This window comes from Strongylocentrotus purpuratus, unplaced genomic scaffold (assembly GCF_000002235.5).
Source record: "Strongylocentrotus purpuratus isolate Spur 01 unplaced genomic scaffold, Spur_5.0 spur5_scaffold_15, whole genome shotgun sequence".
NCBI classification, from domain to species: Eukaryota; Metazoa; Echinodermata; class Echinoidea; order Camarodonta; family Strongylocentrotidae; genus Strongylocentrotus; species Strongylocentrotus purpuratus.
This window is the reverse complement of record NW_022145600.1, coordinates 35,803,060-35,821,160: the sequence shown is the minus strand read 5'-3', so window position 1 is coordinate 35,821,160 and position 18,101 is coordinate 35,803,060. Positions and strand designations below refer to the sequence as shown.

Genomic DNA, 18,101 nt, shown 5'->3' with positions numbered 1-18,101 from the left:
GGGAATGAGAGAGATTGTCTGATATATCAAGAGGGAGAGGGAGAAGAGAGAGAGAGAGAGAGAGAGAGAGAGAGAGAGAGAGAGGGAGAAAGAGAGAGAGAGAGGGAGAGAGAGAGAGAGAGAGAGAGAGAGAGGGGGGGGGGGGTAGAGGGCACAGGGTATGATGTATAAATTGTAAAAGGTTAAAATTTCAGAGGTAAAATGTCAATTAGTTCTTTTTGCGTCCTCCCTTTTCATCATGTCTATCTCCGTCTCTCTTTCTCTGTATACTTCTATCGGACTATATTTTGTTGGCATATCATACGGTTCTACAGACCAAAAAGCACATTCATTTTTGAACAGAATGATGATGGTTTATATAATATAACATACCAAGGCAAAATAGACAATTTGACTCACAATATGGACGAAACAATCAATAATTTTTCTCATCATAATTAAATAGACAAAAATGAAAATAAAAAACATCGACAGTCAGCATATCCCTGTAGCATTTTTGAGGAATCCTTCTTTTTTCATGTTCATTCTCTTTGAAGGAAACTGAGGGGATACATTATATGTGACTATGTGAGGGTTGAGAATTCGAAACCATATTCACGGTTGGAATATTGGCTAAAAAATCACCTTGCTTTTATAGGCAAGGTATTTAATTTACACATACATGTTAAATGTGTCACTTTCGTAATGTTACCAAATTTGTGCCTTTGTAAAGCGCCTTATACGAACATTTCATTCACCTGTTACGAATAATGTAGGCCTATCTCAAAAGTCAGAATGCGAATTGCATACATTGGTAATTGGTGCTAGGTCGGACAACAATATGCTATTTTTGTAAGTAACCGATACCAATTCAGTGCATGCGTCTTTGTGAGGTGCCTCGATACAAACTATTTCATTCACCTGATAAATAACAGTATTTCAATAAATATAATCCGAACTGCATAATTACATTAGTTGTTGCCAGGAAGAACAAACATTTTGGCTTGCCCTTCCTAGCAACACTTAATATATGCAGTTTGCATTGAAATACTATTATTCTTATCAGGTGAATGAAATAATTTGTATTGAAGCACTTTACAAAGATTAAATTTGGTTACATTACGAAAATGGCCTATTATGGCTTGTCCTAGCTACCTAACAACACGCAATGTATGCAATTCGCATTCTGACTATTGAAATTCAATTATACGTAACATGTGAATGCAGAAATGATTTGTAACATGGCACTCAACAAAGAGTTGTGCATGAAATTTGATAATCTCACGAAAATGGCCTATTGGCTAAAAACATTGATGTATGCAAGGTTTTTGTGTGACACTTGTATAAGTTGCATTGCAGTCAAATAGTTTAAATATCCAGCATCTCCTCTATTTTGTTTCGCAAAACAGGTGATCATGAGTTTTGCCTAGCTAGCTGCAAACAAAATTCGGGCATCTTTCAAAGGGATGCTTTTGTAATGATAATTACCTTTCGCTATCACTCGTCTGATCTAATAGGAGCAGTAAACATTGTCTACCTTTACAGGAGGCAAGCGAAAGGAAATGAAGCAAAATTTCCTGAAATATTAATCAAAATTACTCGACTGGGCATTATGTTGGCACTAATTTGACATAGGTCTATAACATCATAAAGAACTGTACCTGAACAAATTCACTATTAATTTTCGTTAGCCGGAAATAATCGGGAAAGTTTTAAAGATACTATGTCCCTTTTGCAGCCAACATCAAACTCTGTAGAACTTTGCAGGAACTATGAATATGTCATCCTATCTGTGAAATTTAAACGTAAGCAGTGTTCTTATATTCAAATTACTTTTTTTTCTTCTTCTGTGGTAATAACATACATAAAATGAGCTGTAAACTGTGTACATGAGCATCATTATTTTGTCTACATTAATAACCCACTTCTTGTAGCGGCCAAAATTAAACTGATTGAATCTTTGAGCAGCATATAGAACGTAGTACCGTTCGGTACAATGGTCCGAAAATCAAATTATTATTTACTGGCTCTATTGCTCTATTCGACAACTAATATTCGTTATTTTCCCACTTAAAGACATTTTCAAGCCCCCCCCCTTTTTTTAGGGAAGTTCTAAATTAGTATTATCTTTCAAATGCCGTTGGAATTTTCTTTTCAGTCTGCCAATGGGACATAGTACCTTTAAATTGCAGGTTTTAGGATTGTAAAATTTCACTATTTTTCACCAATTAAAACTTTTATTATACAATGTAAGCAAATTTCTTTTCTTTTGTGTTCATATTTTATCATCTGTTAGTTCAAATAAAAAGTGAAACATTAACAATATTTCTTGGTGGAAATAAAATCACTCAAGCTTTCCAATCATATTGGCGGCTTCGAACCTCGGACATCAAAGGTAACAGCAAACCTGTAGATTTTATTGTGCAACATTAGAAAACGGCAGCTGCTTGGAATAATTTGTTGCCAGTTGGGACTCCAGCTCTTTAAACTCTTTGGCTTAATCGGAGTACTAAGGGACTATAATTATATAGGACAAAATTGCCTCAATTTATAGGGGCGTCTATAACAACTCATCCCATTTTCGTCAGTTATTTTTTGTATATTGATGCCGAATTATACTCCTCAATGCCAACGTTGGACGAATGGGGTGCAGATTTAAAAGGGAGTCTTTTTCGGGGACCCTTGGGGAACCCGACGGCTATATTAAAATAACTAATTACCATTTTGTCATGGACTTCGATGGTTTCAGTGTAACTTTGATTCAGGTCAAATCTTATGGGTGAAATGAGGTGTCTAATCGGGGCAGACAAGGGTCTAAGGGACCGTACAGCAGCATAACACCTGTTGTACTTTATTCAGAAATTGAAAAGGTGACAGAAGCATTAATATCTTACGTTAATAAATGGGGCACTCGCTTCCTCCCCCCATATCCCATTATTCGATATTGTTTAATTTTTTAAAAATCTTATTATCAGTAGTAATATGTATTTTGTAATTATCATTATCATTATTATCACTACTGTTTTCATTATTATTTAATGATATAATGAAAACAGTAGTGATGATACTATTATCATTCAATTCAATTTTAATTCAAGTCAAAGTTTATTCAACACTCTTCATAACAAAATTTAGAACGTATAATACAGAATGGAATGATATAAGCACTACAGTGGCAATGTATGGGAGCATTTGGGATAGTAATTGTGGTTATTATTGTCCTTATTATTATCATTTGTCTTGTATTTCAATATTATTATCATTATTAAATATTATAAATTTCATATTTTAGAAAATTTATTTTTACCCCAAAGAGATGCCATCAAACATGAATACTGCCATCTTTTGTCCTAGTTATTTTATTCTCACGCAAGCATTGAAAGCGACGATGAATCGTCGTTAGTAAATCGTACACAAATTCGTCTTAAAAACTACATTTCACCATGGCTGATGCTACGGCTAGGTCATTGCAGTATGAGTACAAAGCAGTAAGTTCTATTTAATTTTTATGAAAAATTCAATACTGTTCGGAGGGGAATAATTGACGATTTGACGCAGTGTTATCTAAAGACTAAAGTGGTTTGTGGCACGCGCCGCACGTTATGAAAGTTTACACTTGTCCCACCTGCTTGATCCTGTGTAGTGTATAGAGCTTTGTTCAAGCCTCTGAGTTTCTGTTGCATTTCGTGTTCTTAGTTATTTCATCAAATGCCAATTCCTCTTACATTATAGCTGCTACCCCCATTTTGATTCAGAGCTTCAGAGTTGCACATTGATTTGCATTTTTAAACAAATCGGCTACAGAAATCGGATTGGAAGATCATTATTGAGAAGTGAGAAATGAATGCAGATATGAGATAAGCGCCCTCAATGTCGACTGTGAATCAATGAATTATAACTTGAGACAAAGTGACAGTTTTAAGATAAGAGCAAGGAAACACAAGGAGCGCTAATGTACTGCTACCAGTAGGGGCGCTGGTCCGAGAATAAGGATCGTCCACAGTAACAAGGATCGTTGTCTTAAACGCTGACGGACGCTTGCGCAATAATAAATAAGGATCAATCGCATTTTCGCAGATGTTTCATATTTCCGATCCGCGCGTTACCGATGCAGAAAAAGGATTCCGCAATGATTTTCTTGATGCATTTTACATTCACTGTGCATAACTATTTAAACCTTTTTTTCTTCACCTTTTAATGTACCATTGAAATCTGCTTCTATTATCTCCCCTCAGAACTCCAATCTTGTACTTCAAGTCGATCGCTCGCTGGTCGAGCGAAGAAATCGTGATGAGGCGACCGGTGAAGTGATGAGCTTGGTGGGCAAGCTGGGCTATAGTAAGATGGGAGACAGAGCTCAGAGAACCAGACCCCCTCAGCAGAAAGAGAAAGAGGCAAAGTATGTAAATTTGGTCAGATCAGAATTTTCTGAATCCTGGCTTTCCTTTTTTTAAGAGGGATAATCAAGTAGGGATTAGCTAGAGGACATGATTCAAATTTTAGATTGACACTGTGAACAATTTTGTACTGTTTAGGTGTTATGCAAAATTTATTTTAATTGTGACCATAAGTGGGTTTTGAAATTTAGACAGGAGAGACAAACCTGGCAAATTGGAAAGTTAGTTGTTGCAGGCGTATATTGTGCCTAGTGAGTGACTCATTGGATCAATAGTTTCAGGTGTCAAAGAGGAAAGAAAGATATTCCAAGTGTTTTGGTTTACTGGTTGAATGACTAATGCTTTGTAAAACATAAGCTTGTATTAGTGCCTTTAAAGCCTCTCTGCACTAGTTTGGCATGTTTGTCACTGGTAGAGGATTATCTCATCAAATCAGCTCTCAATTAACATAAGAAAAAGGGCATCGTGGGGGATCAATGTGTACCGCTAAGGCTTTGTTGGCTGTATAGAGGGCGCAATTGGGGCTTTAAACTCCATGTATTTTATGTAATTATCGGAATTAATAGTCTGAACAAGGATACCTTCCAGTGTAGTGGCATGAACAACTGTCTAGCCTGTTTGACACATATTTACATGTGATCTGTTTACAGGAGAAAGAAACGAGATGAAGCTCGGTATGACATGAAGAAGTTCAAAGGTCAAACACTGCTATCTGCTGGTGTAGAAGACATTGTTGGAATCTACTACAGACCAAAGACACAAGAAACCAGAGGAACCTATGAGGCATTGCTTAGCTTCATTCAAGCTGCTATTGGAGATCAGGTATGCTTCTTATCTCGCTAATCTTTACATTTTTGTTTGTGTGGACACCTTAGCACATGTCTATAACACAGCTATTCTCTCTTCAAATTGTGTGTAAGTTGGTGAGTGGTTGGACAGGTTACTAGTTGGGTCATTTGTATTAGTACTTGTGGCTTTCTTAACTTGTTATTTGAATATTTTTTTTGTTTATTCAGCTGATCATATTCTTTTGAGCTAATTATTTAAACAGTCATAATCATAAAAAAATTCTAATTGTTTCAAGGGAATTTTCCAATCCTTTATTTCAGGAACTTTGTGATGTAGATATAGCTGCTCAAGTAGGGCATGACATTACGGGGGTCTAGCACACAAGGGCCCCAAAATTTCAACTCCAGGGCCCTGTTTTGTACAACTTTTATTGATAACATGTTTTAATAACTGTTATAAACTACTGAAATCATGGCATTTGATTGGCTGAAAGCAAATTTGTTATAGAATTTTAGCATTTGTTACTGTTAACAAGGGTAATGAAGCGAGGCCCTTACCTCCCAAAATTATGACATTCAAAACAGCATCTTGTGCATACAGACTAAAAAAAAAAATCCTGACCACCTGTGAAAAGGTTAATGTGGCTCAAGTGTGAAAAAGGCTGAGGTCTTTGCAAAACTATGTTTTACTTTGGAGGGGAAAAGAATGAATTCTGAAAACTCATTGATGAAATATCTTGAACCTCTCTTAAACCCAGCCTCGTGACATCCTGTGTGGCGCTGCAGATGAAGTGCTAGCTACTCTGAAGAATGAACACAGTAAGAACAAAGACAAGAAGAAAGAGCTGGAGCAGCTGCTTGGAACCCTGGCTGAAGAGAGGTTTGCTCTGCTGGTCAACCTGGGCAAGAAGATCACAGATTATGGAGCTGAGAAGGAGAAGAAGAATATCGGTAAGGAGACTGATTGGCCACAGATTATCCTTTAAAAGTTTAATAAATAGTGATAATTTTTGTATATTTAATAGTAAGGAACAAGTTAACATTCAGAAAGGTGTATGTTAATTACAGTGATGGTAGAGGTTTGATAGTAATGAAAGTCAAAGATGGTCATGGGTAATAGGCAGTGATGCTACAACTGTTCCTGGACCTTGATACACGCCTGCTTTGTGAAATATGATATGCCTGAAGGAGATGACCATTTCAAAATCAGGTTTGTTTAAGTTTACTGCCTTGATGTATATTAACACGAAGAATAAAATATACATTTTTGAACACTTGATAAATATTGTTATACTTTCTCCATTTAAGGTAACATTACTTTGTGGCAAATACTTTTATGAAATGTGATTATTTTTGTTTGTGTCTGTCAATGTCTTGATATATAAATAACCTGGTTGTATGGCTTCTTTGTTTCAGAAAACTTTGTTGGCTGCCCGCAAGATGGCTGTAGAAGATACATATTGTAAATGGCAGTCTTCTTGCAGGCAGCCGACAACTTTCATTAACTGATCAAGTACACAATCTGTAACCAAGAGAGAACACCACAATATATCTTCCCCAAGCTAACAAAACTCCTTTCATTCTTTGAATAAATTTCTCACCTTAGATGATGACATTGATGAAACCCTTGGTGTGAACGTCCAGTTTGAGGAATCGGATGATGACGGAGGAGACGATGAAGATGTTGGTGAGATCAAAGAGGAGGAGTCTGATGAAGAGGAAGGGATGGAAGATTCTGGTGTAGGATCCACGCTCAAGACTAGTGTAAGCACCTGGGACCCATTTCACAAAGCCTTTTTTCAATGACAAATGACAAAAATCAGTGATAAATCTGTTGATAACCGAACAGAAGCAAGGATTTCAGTAGCTTATAACAAAAACTGTCATTTGTCACTGATGACAAGTTTTGTGAAATGCCCCCCCCCCCCCTGATAATTTTCCACATTTTATCCTCCCTACCATGTCAACATGTAGCGTAAAGGGGTAGAAAAGCAACGTGTAATTTATCACTGTTACTATTTGTTAAGAATAATCTGCCTTGGCTGGATTTTGGACTTCAAATGTTTCTTTGACAGGCAAATGCTGTACCAACTGAACAAACTTACTTCTCTGTGCCCATGATATAGCTGTGAATATTAACAATTGTATTCTCCTTTATCAGCTTGGAGGTGGCGATGATGTGCTCATGGCTGCTAAGAAGGGACTTCACCCTCGTGACATTGATGCGTTCTGGCTTCAGAGGCAGCTGGGGAAATTCTACGATGATCCTAACATCTCACAGGCGAGGTCGGCAGAAATCTTAGACATCCTCAAGGTGAGTTATGATGCCTCTTCTCTACATCTAGATTGTGTAACACCCTTCTCTACCCCTTGGTTGTGTAACACCCTTCTCTACACCTTGGTTGTGTAACACCCTTCTCTACCCCTTGGTTGTGTAACACCCTTCTCTACACCTTGGTTGTGTAACACCCTTCTCTACACCTTGGGTGTGTAACACCCTTCTCTACACCTTGGTTGTGTAACACCCTTCTCTACACCTTGGTTGTGTAACACCCTTCTCTACACCTTGGGTGTGTAACACCCTTCTCTACACCTTGGTTGTGTAACACCCTTCTCTACACCTTGGTTGTGTAACACCCTTCTCTACACCTTGGGTGTGTAATACCCTTCTCTACACCTTGGTTGTGTAACACCCTTCTCTACACCTTGGTTGTGTAACACCCTTCTCTACACCTTGGGTGTGTAACACCCTTCTCTACACCTTGGTTGTGTAACACCCTTCTCTACACCTTGGTTGTGTAACACCCTTCTCTACACCTTGGTTGTGTAACACCCTTCTCTACACCTTGGTTGTGTAACACCCTTCTCTACACCTTGGTTGTGTAACACCCTTCTCTACACCTTGGTTGTGTAACACCCTTCTCTACACCTTGGTTGTGTAACACCCTTCTCTACACCTTGGGTGTGTAACACCCTTCTCTACACCTTGGGTGTGTAACACCCTTCTCTACACCTTGGGTGTGTAACACCCTTCTATACACCTTGGTTGTGTAACACCCTTCTCTACACCTAGATTGTGTAACACCCTTCTCTACCCCTTGGTTGTGTAACACCCTTCTCTACACCTAGATTGTGTAACACCCTTCTCTACCCCTTGGTTGTGTAACACCCTTCTCTACACCTTGGTTGTGTAACACCCTTCTCTACACCTAGATTGTGTAACACCCTTCTCTACACCTTGGTTGTGTAACACCCTTCTCTACACCTTGGTTGTGTAACACCCTTCTCTACACCTTGGTTGTGTAACACCCTTCTCTACACCTTGGGTGTGTAATACCCTTCTCTACACCTTGGTTGTGTAACACCCTTCTCTACACCTTGGTTGTGTAACACCCTTCTCTACACCTTGGGTGTGTAACACCCTTCTCTACACCTTGGTTGTGTAACACCCTTCTCTACACCTTGGTTGTGTAACACCCTTCTCTACACCTTGGTTGTGTAACACCCTTCTCTACACCTTGGTTGTGTAACACCCTTCTCTACACCTTGGGTGTGTAACACCCTTCTCTACACCTTGGGTGTGTAACACCCTTCTCTACACCTTGGTTGTGTAACACCCTTCTCTACACCTTGGGTGTGTAACACCCTTCTCTACACCTTGGTTGTGTAACACCCTTCTCTACACATCGGTTGTGTAACACCCTTCTCTACATCTTGGTTGTGTAACACCCTTCTCTACACCTTGGTTGTGTAACACCCTTCTCTACACCTTGGTTGTGTAACACCCTTCTCTACCCCTTGGTTGTGTAACACCCTTCTCTACCCCTTGGTTGTGTAACACCCTTCTCTACACCTTGGTTTTGTAACACCCTTCTCTACCCCTTGGTTGTGTAACACCCTTCTCTACCCCTTGGTTGTGTAACACCCTTCTCTACACCTTGGTTGTGTAACACCCTTCTCTACACCTTGGTTTTGTAACACCCTTCTCTACACCTTGGTTTTGTAACACCCTTCTCTACACATCGGTTGTGTAACACCCTTCTCTACACCTTGGTTGTGTAATACCCTTCTCTACACCTTGGTTGTGTAACACCCTTCTCTACACCTTGGTTTTGTAACACCCTTCTCTACACATCGGTTGTGTAACACCCTTCTCTACACCTTGGTTTTGTAACACCCTTCTCTACACATCGGTTGTGTAACACCCTTCTCTACACCTTGGTTGTGTAACACCCTTCTCTACACCTTGGTTTTGTAACACCCTTCTCTACACCTTGGTTGTGTAACACCCTTCTCTACACCTTGGGTGTGTAATACCCTTCTCTACACCTTGGTTGTGTAACACTCTTCTCTACACCTAGGAAGTGTTACAGTCTATCCTTGGTGTCTTGCTTTTGATCAGTGTGTTCTACTTCGAAGCTTTGCTTTAGACATTTACATATTCCAAACTGCAGAATTTTATTGAAATATTCTCAAGACCCTTTTTCATGATTTTTTTTCTTTTTTGTCTTCAATTCAATTTATTTTGCATCTTTAAAAAAGAACAAATATAGCATCGTATTGACACATTGTATTAAAATAATGATATAAACATAAAAATGGAGGGATACCCTTAATAAGCAGGTTGCTTGTAAGCAGGGCCCCGGTTTACAATATAAAATGTGAATTTGTATAATCAGTGTTCTGCATTCTAATGATGTTTATTATTAGGCAAGTGGATATGGCGCATTACAATTTTCAGAATTAGAATCAAAGTTACCCAATTAATTTTGGGGAGGTGCCATAGTGGATTAAATTAATGTCAAACTTGCAAGAATGTAATGATATTCCTATGAATAACAAATATCTTTCTGAATTGTCATGTATGTTAGGTTTGGTCAGTAGTTCCTTTGTTGATAAGGTTTTTACAATAGATCTCAATTGTTTATTTGACAGAATGCATCTGATGACGGACAGTGTGAGAATCAGCTTGTTATGCTTCTTGGTACCACTCAGTTTGAGTTCATCAAACTCCTCAGACAGAACAGAATGATGAGTAAGTACACTAATGCATTATGACTGTGTCTAATCATGCTCCAGTATTATAACTCCAGATTTAGCATGAGGGCTATTCTGGTGCTCTAGCATTTTAAAGTGACTTGGTAACATTGTTGAAGGTTGATGAAAAGATTGCATACCGGTAGTTTTTGTATTAAATGTTACTTACTATATTCCCTCTACTGTACTAACCCTCTGACATGAAAAAAAATCCTGAAAAATTCTCAAACCACAAAGATATTTATGGTTTTCTTTGAAGACGTCCATGTACGACACCCTCTCACAGTGATTAACACTAAATTCTCCCGACCATTTTTTATTGCTTTGTAAGGTTTCCATTCACCTAAAATGTAATTAAATTGTTATAATATAGTTGGGAGAATTAAGGAATCGATCAGATCAGTTTTTCCCAATTTGTACCATGAATAATGGTCCGTTTTCACTCAAATTTTCAGATTATCTTTAATTGTACATCTAGCATTGAAGTCACTACCTTAGCACCACTATCTCTCATCTGAACAATGTTACCAAGTCCCGTTAAGGAATTAATACCTGCCAGGTACCCAATTACCTCACCTGAGAAGAGTTTTGCAACTATTGATTAATGTCTTGTCTGAGGATGTTTATGATGTGATCCATATTCCATTTGACTCAGAATATTGAAGAGGTGATATTGTATTGATGTCGTGGTCTAGTGGATATGTCACCAGACTGTGGATCACATGATTTGCGTTTCGAGTACCAACGTAGCGCTAATTTCCAGACATTAATCTACATTTGCCACTCTCAACCCAGGTAGGATTTAAACTTGATGTGATGGGATTGGAATGTGTGCACTTGTAAAATGGCACCTGGCCAAAATATTCTGCAGGGAGCAGAGCTTGTGTACTGTCATGATTAGCAATTGAATCCAATGACCGAGGTAATAATGATTACGATGTAAAGCGCTTAGAAACGTTGTATTAAAGCCAGACTGTACTACTTATAGCTACTTGCACCCTCTATATAACAAACAAGGCATAATCGGTGACCATTTGTCCTCCATGATCCTCTTTTTATCCTGTTAATTGAGATTTGATGAGATAACCACCTGTCCAGTGACCTTGCAGGGAGGTCAAAATCCCTCCTGTACACTAGTACAGATGAGCTTTAAGTTCTTTACAAATGTGACTATTATATTATTATTATTACAAATACACCAATTTTCTTGATTTGAATGACAGTCCTATGCTGCACCATGCTGGCCAAATCACAGACTGTTGCAGAGAAGCAGCAGCTTGAGGATCAGATGAAGCAGGACCCTGATCTAGTAGCCATACTCCAAGCCCTCACTGAGACGGACAAAGAGGATCTGATCAAGGAAGAGAGAGCCAGGAAGGCCGCTGCCAGGCAGAGTAGGGTCGATGCTGACCTGGATGCAATGGAAGTAGACGATGATGATAATGTGAGTGAATTAAATCATTATGCAATATGGTGGATCTGACTTAACATTAGAATCCCAAGGGTTATGTGTAGATAGTGTGATAGTATAGTTAGAGAGAGAATTGTTTTTAATATAAAGTGACGGTCAAGGAATGGAAGGAATAGAAAGAACTGGACTCTATAATTTAATACTATTGATAGCATTCAAATTATAGCTAATGGTACAGTAGTATTATTATTATTACAACACAATTTTAAGAAACTATGTTCACTGGGTTTATTTTCATTTGCTGTGGCTGAATAGTTAGTATTTCATTTGTAGCAATCCTATTTTAATAGACCTCTTCTTGATGTATCCTTATGTAATAGAATTAAGTGTTCCACTTTGTATTGTTGGCATTTCTTCATACTTTATTAAAATGTCTCAAATTGAAATAGTTCGTCTTGATTGTCCTGATTAATGTTTTGTTTTTATGCTTGTTTCTCTCTCTCTCTTCAGAACATGCTTCCAGAAAAGCTGGTTGACTTGGAGGATATAGTCTTTGCTCAAGGCAGTCATCTGATGGCTAATAAGAGATGTCAGCTCCCTGATGGATCCTACCGTAAACAGAGGAAAGGATACGAGGAGGTTCATGTACCAGCCCTCAAACCAAAGCCATATGAAGATGATGAGGTAAACAAAACAAGTCATATTTTTACATCTCACAGTCTTGAAATTGAGATTTAAATGGTATGTGATAACAAGAGAATTGTGCGTAACCTGAAATGAGTAGTTTTTAATTAATTTTTAAAGCTTGTTCGTGGATAAGGCAATTGAAATTACTTTGCCGTTTTTTATATGTAAATGTTTATGAAAAGTGTTTTTAATTATTGTTCTTATTGTGTAGTAGTTAGGTAGAAGCATTTTTTCTCCAATGGTGAATGTAACAGTTATCATTCATGTTTTCAATTTGTGTGATTAAATTTGAATATATGGCCAGATGCCCATAACCACCATCAAGGTATTTTTATATGCCAACATTTCTTGACAATAGTTTTGATTTACATTTTCCATTTTATCTTTGTTTGTATCAGTCCTTGGTGCCCATTGACCGCCTGCCCAAGTACGCCCAGCCAGCGTTTGAGGGATTCAAGAGTCTGAATCGAATCCAGAGTAGATTGTACAAAGCTGCCTTAGAGAGTGATGAAAACCTGCTACTCTGTGCCCCTACAGTAAGTGTCCAGGGGGGTGTTTCACAAAGATCCTAAGTCGAACTTAACTCTAAGTTGGACTTAAAAATTATGGAAAGCCATTTGTAGCCTTAAAATAAAATATGTTCAAAAGTAAAAATTCAAGTATTTTAGACTTTTTATAAATTCCACATCAAGAACATGAAATCTCCTTGATAATAGAAAATATATAAGATTTGAATCAACATTTTATGCCTTTTAAAACAACTTTTAAAATATTTTCATAGATGCTAACGGCTTTCCATAATTGTTAAGTCCAACTTAGAGATAAGTTCAACTTAGGATCTTTCTGAAACACCCCCCAAGAGGGCTATACAATATCTTAGAAATGAGACAATGTGATATGTAATAGATATAAGCATGAGATTAGAACGATTGGGGAGATGCAATGGTTTTACTTCTTTGTACCTTCCTTGCTTGCTAGGTGCCTTGTCTATTCCACACATTGGCGTTCAAGGCTTTCCATCTATTTCTATCATTTTGTACCATGTTCTTGTTAATATTTATAGAATATAAGAAGAATGCAAAAAAATTGCTTGGAGCCAAATGATCATTCTGTTTGATTATAGGCGCATCCCCAATATTCATCTTTCAAATGTTGCATGGCCAGTCATAAAATCTCAGACTGGGGTAAAATTGTGAATTTCAATGTTTCACATACACTTCTCCAATTGCCACTTCCAGCATGTTCACAATTTCACAATTCATTGGAGTTAACATCACAAGAAAAAATAGTATAATATAACAAATCATTTTCAATTTTACAATCCATTTGAATTGACTTCACATGAAAAAGAATATAACAATGTTTTATCAAAGAAAAGTTGCAATTATATTATACAGTTTAAAGTATGAACACACAAAGGTGATAAAACATAAGCAAATAGAGCTTTAATTGTTACAACACCTTTGAAATATATAATATTAGACAAATTAAATTCCTAAAGGGTTGTAGTGAACTATTTACACTATGCTTGATCCTTGCTCTCGTCATTTATATGAACCATTTATCTCCATCCTCTCAGGGTGCTGGTAAGACCAATGTTGCATTGCTGACCATCTTGAGAGAGATTGGTAAGAACATCAACCTGGATGGAACCATCAACACCTCAGCCTTCAAGATCATCTACATCGCCCCTATGAGGTCTCTCGTACAGGAGATGGTGGGCAACTTCAGGAAGGTCAGTTTGCCACTCAATCATCTCATGGGCACATCAAGCTTTATTTCATTTATTAATTTATTAATTTATTTCTAATCTTTTGTCAAGGTACATTAGCCCATTCACCCATAAGTAGTGGTCTTCCATGGGGTCCTGAATAAACATGAACGTATTTACATAAAAAAGCATGTTTATTCAGAATAGTTAAAATAAAATTCCATAGTACATTTAGAAAGATATAACACAGCAATAATAGACGCGGCACAAACAAATACTCTTTTGCAAAATAATCATATATCAGGCCTTAAATTACAATATTTTTAGGGTAAGGCCACTTTTCTGTAGGGCACATTCCTATATTACAGCACAAATAGGAAGAATTGGAAAGGGCAAAAAAAATCTCCAAGGCCAATGAGAAGGGTACTGAGGCCAATCAAAGGGGCATCCAAAGCCCTGATATATCATTAATTTACTTCAACTGTAATGCATAATCTTATGAATTCTTCAAAAGTGATAGATAACTAGTAGATGACATGTTGATTAACATTGTTTTGCAGTATGAACATCTCAAAGCACAGATTTGATAAAATCAGCAACTCCTCATGTATACAGTCACTGAAAGGGGAATCTTTGAAGAACATACTTCATACAAGGCAGAATATGTTAAATCTTGTAGCTAATGGTTATTGAAACTGTTGCTAGTTCTTGGTTGGTTTGGTTAGTTAGTTTGTTTTACCCAACTGCTAAGAAAGCGTGTGTATGCTTGTAAGTAAGCAACCAGGGTACTGATGGACTTGGTAATGAGGATTGATGCTTTACCAAAGGGCACTAGCTCATAAAAATTGGTTTAGAGACCTATGCTCTACCATTGAGCCATCATGCCTCACTTGTGGCATGCGTCACGTATAACCTGCATAGAAAGAAAGGTTCTTTAACGGGGTTATGGAAATGATGTAGACAAAGAAGAACTATTCTCTATAATGTGATTTCTCGTTGTAGCAGTGTTGGCTAAGAAAGAATAATCTGAAACAAAGGTTTAATCCTATTTATAAGAATACATTTTTGAAGAACCTCCTTTTCTTGGCATCTCTGAACTCTCCCCCATGTTTATGAGATGAATGCAACCAGGAGGAAGATAAAAATGATGAACCTTCGGTGTCAGGGTTCTTATGCCCTGGTCCCATCCTCTAGCATCATTACAGGGTTCTCTGTCATATATCAAAGTTAATATAAGCATATTATCGCATCACATGGATTGGATAATAGTCTACTAATGCACTTGATGATGATGATGCATTTGTTTTAACAGAGGCTGGATTCGTACGGAATCACTGTATCCGAGTTGACCGGTGACCATCAGCTGACCAAAGATCAGATCACAGCAACCCAGATCATTGTCTGTACTCCAGAGAAGTGGGATATCATCACGAGGAAAGGAGGAGAGAAGACCTACACTCAGCTTGTCAGGCTCATTATCATCGTAAGTAAATAGGACAAACCTGCTTTAGGGACCACCTGTGGAGAAAGACCTTATTTTCAATCCCCTTGAATATTAATGACCACTTTTAGTGTCTCCCTTTAGCAGTGTTTATATACATATTTGACTGTGTAATACTGATCATCATTACCTGCAGGAGATAAAAATAAGCAGGGGTATTGACAAATCTACATGTAACAAAGTGCCCATGTAGACTTCGATTCATTGAAACCTGTACTTTAGGGAACTATCTTTAATGACCCCTTTTGGTGTCTCCCTTTAGCGGTGTTTATATACAGATTTCACCATATGCAGTACTGATCATCTTTACCTGCAAAAGATAGAAAAAGGGCAGGGGTTTTGACACATGTACATGTGACAAAGTGCCTATGTAGACTTTAGATTCCACATTTATATGTATATGAAGGACTATTTCCTCTGCCATACTCCCAGACTTATTCCAAAATGATTGATTATCAACTAAATGATAACCATAGGGGTTAGTTTAATATTTGTGTTCTTTGTAATGTCAGTCTGATGTCGATATCGTCGGTGCCACTGGGGTATAATCGGTTCAAGGCCATATTTCATAAAAATTCTTATTGAGAACATAACTAAATTTGTATGACAAATTTGCTCTCGGCCAATCAAATGCCACAATTTCAGTAGGTCATATCTCTTATTCTAACTTGTTATTGATAACAAATTTTATGAAAACAGTTCCCTGATGTGCACACCTACTTCATAATGTAGGCATAGTGTGTTTATTGTAGAGTCAGTAAGACCTCTTTATGATTGAAACGAACTGTGTTTTTCTTTTCCCAGGATGAGATTCATCTCCTCCATGACGACCGTGGCCCAGTCTTAGAAGCAGTGATTTCAAGGTAAAAACCCTTTTTACAATCCCTTACCCTCAAACACCTGACATATGTCATTTTTTACTTGATAAGTATTTGTATTTCTGTTGTAGTTCTGCCGTTAACAGCAGATATGCAGATTGCTAATGTAAGAACCTCCTTTTCTTGGCATCTCTGAACTCTCCCCCATGTTCATGAGATGAATGCAACCAGGAGGAAGATAAACATGATGAACCTTCGGTGTCAGGGTTCTTATGCCCTGGTCCCATCCTCTAGCATCATTACAGGGTTCTCTTTTTGCATCACAGGAAGATTAATATCTTCTACTTGGAACCAAAAGGGTGTTATCTCATTTAACACAAACTTGTCACTTTTCTGAATCTAAACAGCAGTATTTAAATTTCTTGTGAAGTGTGAAATTGTGAAATGTGAAATTTCTTGTGAAGTCAGATTAATGGGTTTGTTTATGAACAGAATAGAAGTGACCATGCCAGGCATCCTTTCAACTGAATTGAAAAAAGAAGTGTATTGATGGTATTTTAGTATAGATCATTCATAGACAACATGAAAACCATGAAATGTCACATGACCCTTTCTCAGGACAATCCGTAACATCGAGACATCCCAGGAAGACGTTCGTCTGGTCGGCCTGAGCGCCACCCTACCCAACTACCAGGATGTGGCTGGATTCATGAGGGTCAAGCCAGACAAGGGACTCTTCTTCTTTGATAACAGCTTCCGTCCCGTTCCCCTGGAGCAGCAGTACATCGGTATCACGGAGAAGAAAGCTCTCAAGAGATTCCAGCTCATGAATGAGATTGTCTATGAGAAAGTGATGGACAACGCTGGCAAAAACCAGGTAATATTGGCTTCCTCTGTATTATATGAATCAAGAGGTCAGTTAAATAAGAGTTCCTTGTTTTGGTGCGATTCTCAAATTTCTCGCTGAAAAGAGGAAGGTGAAGAGGATAAGAGACAATATAAGGGTTTGCTCTTCACAATGCCAGGCTGTCATTTCTCTTGCTTATAATATTTGATGGCTCAAGGGTGGGGGAGGGGCAGTTTGGTGGTCCCTGCTTATGTTGAGCCCTGCATTGCCCATCAGCACTTAATGGGACATTCCTGAAAATTCATTCTCAAGTTGATTTATCATATTATAAATAATTCTTTGGGGATATTTATAGAGAAGATAAGTTTAGTCATGCTTGAAGTGTTGCAGAATGAAATTTCCCCCCCATAATACCCTGCATGAAACTGCATAAAATGTTTACTGCTTGTATGCAAGGACCATGTAGTATAATTTGAATTTCATATAACTTTTCATGTTCTCCTCTCCTAGGTGCTTGTGTTTGTGCATTCCCGTAAAGAGACGGGCAAGACGGCTAGAGCCATCAGAGACCTGTGTCTAGAGCAGGACACGCTAGGTCAGTTCTTGAGAGAAGGGTCAGCCTCTACGGAGATCTTGAGGTCAGAAGCGGAACATGCAGAGGTAAGCAATGCTTATCAACTGAATTCCATATTCTCAAAAAAAAAATGCAGTGGAAAACAATGCTTCATGGATATATAGATATTACTAAACTGACTTGCAACACCATTATAATTAATAAGTTGCCATTCCAAAGAAAGATCTATCGCTGGCCAGAAATCACAGAGGTTGGTATAAACTATGGCTTAAACCTCCATAGGTGAAGTACCCATGTGGCCTCATGTCATATGAATGTCAACATACAGTTATATATGCTGACTGTTTAAAC

The 18,101-nt window shown here is 37.9% G+C and overlaps 1 protein-coding gene and 2 non-coding genes across 4 annotated transcripts in view; all 3 read left to right on the top strand.

Moving 5' to 3' along the window:
• The first annotated feature begins 3,336 nt into the window (after positions 1 to 3,336).
• LOC586956 (U5 small nuclear ribonucleoprotein 200 kDa helicase) overlaps positions 3,337 to 18,101 on the top strand; it is a 50,109-nt gene continuing 35,344 nt past the window's right edge. For both annotated transcript variants that reach the window (XM_030986332.1, XM_030986331.1), the window contains exons 1-15: positions 3,337 to 3,467; positions 4,215 to 4,378; positions 5,027 to 5,198; positions 5,923 to 6,115; positions 6,771 to 6,928; positions 7,326 to 7,478; positions 10,100 to 10,199; positions 11,425 to 11,645; positions 12,123 to 12,296; positions 12,698 to 12,835; positions 13,879 to 14,034; positions 15,323 to 15,493; positions 16,316 to 16,374; positions 16,948 to 17,206; positions 17,687 to 17,836. In XM_030986332.1, the coding sequence (XP_030842192.1) occupies positions 3,423 to 3,467; positions 4,215 to 4,378; positions 5,027 to 5,198; positions 5,923 to 6,115; positions 6,771 to 6,928; positions 7,326 to 7,478; positions 10,100 to 10,199; positions 11,425 to 11,645; positions 12,123 to 12,296; positions 12,698 to 12,835; positions 13,879 to 14,034; positions 15,323 to 15,493; positions 16,316 to 16,374; positions 16,948 to 17,206; positions 17,687 to 17,836 (2,313 nt within the window). In that variant the 5' untranslated portion in view covers positions 3,337 to 3,422. The remainder of the gene's footprint in view (positions 3,468 to 4,214; positions 4,379 to 5,026; positions 5,199 to 5,922; positions 6,116 to 6,770; positions 6,929 to 7,325; positions 7,479 to 10,099; positions 10,200 to 11,424; positions 11,646 to 12,122; positions 12,297 to 12,697; positions 12,836 to 13,878; positions 14,035 to 15,322; positions 15,494 to 16,315; positions 16,375 to 16,947; positions 17,207 to 17,686; positions 17,837 to 18,101) is intronic.
• Positions 15,084 to 15,217, top strand: LOC115924338. The gene has a single exon (XR_004064277.1). It is a non-coding gene; the product is annotated as a small nucleolar RNA SNORA57 (small nucleolar RNA).
• On the top strand, positions 16,503 to 16,636 carry LOC115924345. The gene has a single exon (XR_004064284.1). It is a non-coding gene; the product is annotated as a small nucleolar RNA SNORA57 (small nucleolar RNA).